The sequence below is a fragment of the Acanthaster planci genome, linkage group LG13 (assembly GCF_054643075.1).
Source record: "Acanthaster planci isolate LZ-2023a linkage group LG13, COTS_SCS, whole genome shotgun sequence".
NCBI classification, from domain to species: domain Eukaryota; kingdom Metazoa; phylum Echinodermata; class Asteroidea; order Valvatida; family Acanthasteridae; genus Acanthaster; species Acanthaster planci.
In genome coordinates, this window is record NC_141789.1 from 9,819,653 (window position 1) to 9,825,821 (window position 6,169).

Consider the following 6,169-nt stretch of genomic DNA (forward strand, 5'->3'; position numbering starts at 1 on the left):
GGGCGGTCACTTGCACCCTAAAGTCATTTTTAGGGGCCTACGTCTAAAGGTTCCTCACAAATTCCCGTTGCAGCCACCTATCCTGCTTTTGGTGGGGGGGGGGCAAATTGCAAGCAAATGCTGTTTCGGGTTTATTCAACAAAATGTTGAGGGAGAAAGAAATCAAAAGCCTTACGGTGCCAACAACCTTGCTTTTATTTCATGGTGTTGTTTTCTTTGGGTTTTGGTGCTGAGATTTGATAAATAAATATACCGATTACTTTCTTACATAACATGAGGTATTTTTCAGGAAGAAAATCCTTGGGGGGGGGTCAAAACAACACGTGCCTCGTTCTGACATGGTGACTGCGCAGTGCGCAGACAATGCTAGCTAGTATCGGCAGCACTTCCGGTCACATCATGAAGCAAACTGCAAAAGAACATTTATAGAGAAACGATGGCTCAGCACATCATAGAAACCTTGTGTCTCCCCCTCAGATGCCGATGCTGCAGGCCCTATACCTTCCCCCGTGAAATCCTAGTTACGCCACTGGTTGAAATTACCTCAGAATCAGACTAAAAGAACTTAATTAGAAGTCAAAGAATGGAAACTGGGTTTATTCAGAGGGAGGAATTATACGTTAATCATCCTAATTGTAGTTCCAAGTCCCAGGCAATGGAATGAATGTTTGTTATTTATGTAACAGGATCCTCCCCAGGTTTCGTGCCCGTCTGAAATACATGTACATGTATTAGCATTTTAAAATTCGCTCCCAACTTGTGTGTATTAAAAGGGGCTCATTCCTTAGAGTTACCGCGATCGTGCATCTATGTTACGATTTGACTGGACTCATGGAAGTGTGTGATGCTCTTCTCATTACATGAAGTCTGTATTGCTGGAAAGAAAGGTGACCTGGAACACACGGCAATCTTTTATCATGCCTCTCAAGGTTTATTTGTACATTGAAGTTCGCTTAGTGAAATACAGAGTTTCACACCACTTTCCACATTCAGTGCAAAAGATTGTGAAAATGGTCACAATATCGCCACCGTGTCGGAACCTCTAGTAATCTCAACTTTTCGTTCTCTTAGCATTTTTTTCTCTTTAACTACTTTTAGTTCTAAGAAGTACTTAAGTGCATAATGCATGTTTCATATGCTGGTTCCCAAATAAGGGAATATATAACGTGATTGGCCGATCTCAAACTGGCCAGTCTTAAACGTTAGTTTAAGATCAGATAGGCACATTTTTATTCCAATTCATAAATACTTTTTTAGTCATAGAGTCAAAAGAAGTCAACGTAATGATCGACTTTGCTCTGGAATTCTTTTACTTGTGCGGTTATGAGTTGTCCAACAGAATCTCCTTGGCGTGCGTGGTGAGCCACGTGAACACAGACTCCTGACCAATCAGAATTGATTAAATGTCTCGTATCCAGGTGCCAGCACGTGATTTACGCAGCGGGCAGAGACCCTAGCTTCCACTAACAAAATTTTAATTTATGAGCGCAAGCGCATAAATGGCATGTGGAGGCTAAGAGCTTGAGCGGCCCATTGCAAATGTCAGGGCGCAAGTTTCAACGTCATTTCTTTCTTTCGTCTTCAGAAGACCCTCTAAAATTATTATAGCTATTACTTCCTGGTCTAAGGGGATTTGGCACTGCACTAAATATAAAATCAGTCTTTGCTTTCTCCCTGAGCGCAGGAAGTGAAAAGAAAAAACAAGGAACTTTTTAACCATGTGCAATTAAATAGTTATGTACTTCAGGATACCATGCATCACTCGTACGAAGCTGAATCGTGGGCTAAACGCAGGGAGAATTGCGGCTAGCTTCAGACTGGCTTCGCCCTCGTGCGCTTCAAAGGAACGGAATTTTTTCACGTTTTTACTTTGCTCGCCAAAAATTTCTCTCACACCAGAAAGTAATGGCTATAATAATGTCAGAGGGTTTTCCCAAGACGAAAGTGAAAAAATGCAGAAGCTGAGAGAAAATGACAAAATTTGTGCCCCTGTACATTTTCAATGAGCCGCTCCAGCTTTTTGCCTCCACATGCCATTTATGTGCATGCGCACACGCAAAGTAGAATTTATTAGTGGAAGGGTCTATTAATTTATCATTCAATGAGACAATGTAATGCAGACCTAATGACAGAAATACAATACAATTCCAGGTAGTCTTAAACGTTTGCAAATGACTGTATTCATAAATACCTCAGACAGTCTCCCTATACAACAAATTGCAGCTTGACCGTGTATTAACATTTTATAATGCCCGCTGAGAAGTGTTAATATAATTTTACAGTGGTGTAGTGCTATATACCCATTTAAATGAAATGTTTTGCAAAGGCTGGTCTTGTATAATATTTTTTTCTGTAAGGCAGCATGGGCAAAAAAAAAGCCAGTCTAAGTAATCAGAATTAAAGGAGGGCACACTAAATATTAGACTGGTAACATTTCAATTCATGGAAATGTAGTCAAATAGCTAACCAAGATACTAAGATTACACATTGAAAATAAACAGAAGTTGCCATGATTGATTGGTTTAAGTTTGGTTTTTCTTCAGGTTAATGCATTTTGTTTGGGTGGTCCTAAACTTTTACAAATGACGGTATGTGATCACAGATTTACAAGTGCACGTTAAGTCATTGATTCAACTGCGGTTTACGAAAGAAGAAGTTGTTGTCTGGGTTTTAATAGCTTGTAACAATAAAACTAAAAGGTGAAACATCCTGGTTTAAACATTGATCACAGTATTATGATTTATAATAATTATACTGGCTTACTGAAAGCATGTTTACACTGCTTCCATTGAATTCGTTTGTTTTGAAGACAAGGCCGTGCCAGGAGGATCCTGCTCGCTGTGCACTTGGTTGCGTCGAAGTCGTTTCAACACAAGATCTTTCAGCTGATCTCGGAAATGTTTGTACACGAGGAACAACACTATGGGGTTTACGAACATGTTACAAGCGGTCAGCGTAGTGACGGCTAGGTACACTGACTGGGATGCGGCCCTGCCGGTACTATCGGATATGGTTATAATGATGTAGCCACACGCGGATGGTGTCCAGCAGACTACGAACAGGACGCTGGTCATCAATACAGTCATGAGTACGTTCTTCTTGGCCCGACTTCGACGGTCCTGTTCAGCGTTAGCCCGCGAGTGATGACCATGCCCCGTCTTGAGTTTGATGAAAATATGGCCGTACGCGAAAATCATGACACCTACAGGCACCACGAATTGGTTCAGAACTGAAAACGAGCCCACGAGAGTACGCACAGCTCGCCCAAGGGCAACAGGCTGGCAGCGGCCTCCGGACGGTTTCATCTGGAATAGTGTAGGCAACGCAAAAGCAAAACCGAGGGCCCAGGAGGCACCGATGGCAATCTTCAGCTTCCGCGCGTTCAGCATGTTGCGGTGCTTGATCGGGTGGCAGGTCGCCAAGAATCGCTCCAGCGAGATGAAAACGAGGTTGTACGTCGACGCCACGTACGCCCACCACAGCAGGGTGTCTTTGTCAAAGCAACGACAGACTAGATGGTCGAGGAAATTATTTTCTTCTGAAACTTTGAGATTTGAGCTCTTGACTAATCGATGGAAAAAGAAGACCACGCCAGCAATTGCGTCGATGGTAGACTGGTGAAGGATGAGACGATTGGTGAAAGAACTAAATTCTTGACGTCTAGCTAGCATGACGATGATGACTGTGCCATTGCCAAGCAAAGTCAGGCAGACGGTGATCACGTTGAACGCGGTGGTCATCGTCCAAAACCAATCACCCGGAAGAAAGTTTTTTTGATCGTTGGCAGGAGTCATGTTTTTGATTCAGAACTACGCCCGTTTACACATTCAGAGCCCAGATGCCTTGAAACTGTGGCTTTACCTCGTCAGAGTGCAATTGTACTGCCAGGAAAATTGTAGAAGGCATTTATACTGGACATCGAGATCACGTTATCTTTGGCCAAAGGAAGTCGCACCCGGTCACTAGCCCTTCCCTGGTTGGCTAAGATGTCATGTGGTTGCAAAGTGGGCGTGTAAGGCTGAAGCTGGCGTCTGATTTGTATTACCGTACCAAAGCGCATATACTTTTCATACCATTTTCGAGGTCTTTTCGTAATACAAGAACATAGACTTTATACACAGACGTGTTTGGTTAAAGAGGTACTCAAAAGGCTTAAAATATTTCAACTTCTAGGGTTGGAAATAAATTGGCTACCTATTATATGCAATGAATTATACATAATGAGCGTTTTTGAAATCGACGAATATAAGGGTTTCGCTGGAGCCCACACTCACAGAATGAATGGTAAAAAAAATATTGGTAAAATGAAATTGGTAAAATACACAAAACTTAAGTAAAATTTGGCCAAAGTGAAATGCACATCTGTTCTGTAATTTCAAACTGACATGTTTTCAATGCGATTCTGTAATTTTACACAAGTTGTGTTATTACGGTCAAACTTTGACACTTACTCTGTGAAATTTACAAAGTACGACGTAAAAGTTGTCATCATTGTGTTAATATTGCCGACACAATGGGTACTTATCACCACGTTTTTCGATTCATGGCGGACATGTGTACGTAAAAACCAATTGACTTCAAGACGGAAAATATGAAGAAAGTTGTGTTAGCATGCAGTTTTGACCACCTTATACGAACATTTGATCTCAGGTAAGTTTGCAGAATTTTTAAAGTGACATTCTCGCTGTTGACACTGCGTGAGGTCTGTTACATGCACAGTTGCTTCGATGCATCTCTGCAGCAGATACACACTGTGTTGTGCTGGCGCTTGTCGTGGCAATTTGTTGTGGACAGAAAGCCTTCACTGCCGGAAATTGAACACTTATCATAATACATTTATTTCATTGGCTGAAGTCTAATGCGCATGTGTTCAGTTGACCTGAGTGTACTTGGTTCTATTTTTTGTTGGAACAGTTCGTCAAAGAAACAGACCTGGAGTAATCGGTTCTGAGCTAGAACCATAGCAGTCGGTAAATCCCTCAACGGTCTTCAAAGTAAAACGATTCAGTTCTGGTGAGGAGGCTATGCAACACTCATCACTTTAGCACTTCATGACTTTCCCAAGTTCTGTCCTACGTTAGTCGTCGCAATCGTGATACATGGAGACGGGAAGTCTTAAAGCCATGGAATCGGAGTTTTTAATCGTTTGCCCTTGAAAAAGTAAGTCCCCGTGTTAAAGGTCAAAAGGTCCAATTAAAGATTGGTTTAATAAAACTAATGTCTTAAAGCATGTCATACAAGAAACGTTTTGTTTTGTAAACCCCTAGCCTAGTTGTAGTGATTGCCTCAGTATCTTTAGACATGGAAATTCACATTTGATGTGTAAAACACTAAACACAAGCGCTAATCCTGAGTCTTCAGTGGCATCCTGTCTTAAATAAACTTTTAAACAGACTGAGACCACCATATTTTCACAGTTTCTAGAAGATTCTGCAACTTCCTTGAATGTCTGTTTTAGGCTAGAAAAGAAAAAGGGAAATTAAAAGTGAAAATAAGAGTTTCAAAGTAACATCTGTTATCAAAACTACTAAGACCATATTTAGTAAAGTAAATAGAGTAAAATAAAGTAAAATTTCCCCAAACTTTTCAGACAAAACTTACCCAACACTATTTTGTAAAAAAATTACCTAATTATCAGAGGGTTCGTATATGGCACATTGCAGTTTTATAAAATTTTACACGACCTTTGTATTTTTTCTGTGTTTGTATGTTTTTACATTTTTTTCAATCACGAATGGGAAAACTGTTCCATTTGTTCATGTTTATGTGGTCTTGTCACCTGTTGAAAAAAAGGTTATAAAGGGAAAGAAGAAATTCTGTCAGTGCCCCCTCACCAGGTAAGAAATGTCGAGTGTTTAGGTAAAGTACACCGTAAAATTAACACTGTTGAATGATTTTTCAGGAGTTTTGCAGGTAAATTTACAAGGTAAAGAGTCTTCATCCAGGTTGTCTCCAAGTCTTTCAGTGCCATTTACGTGCCAAAAGAGAGGCAGTGTTTTAGCTTCGTTCTTCTACAGTGAGCGTGTATACCGGGAAAGGAGCGTTTACGCCACTGCCCTAGACGCCAATCTATTGCTACAAATGATAGACTTTGTTCTTTTAAAACTCAAATAGACATAAGAATGGAGATGGATTTTGATAGAACGGTCCACCGTATCTGTCATGAGAA

At 40.8% G+C, this 6,169-nt stretch overlaps 1 protein-coding gene across 1 annotated transcript; it reads right to left on the bottom strand.

The window, feature by feature from the left end:
- Positions 1–880: 880 nt before the first annotated feature.
- On the bottom strand, positions 881–3,871 carry LOC110985107 (trace amine-associated receptor 1-like). Its single transcript, XM_087144996.1, has one exon. The coding sequence runs from the start codon at positions 3,792–3,794 to the stop codon at positions 2,775–2,777; it is 1,020 nt and encodes a 339-aa protein (XP_087001122.1). The 5' UTR covers positions 3,795–3,871; the 3' UTR covers positions 881–2,774.
- Positions 3,872–6,169: the final 2,298 nt, after the last annotated feature.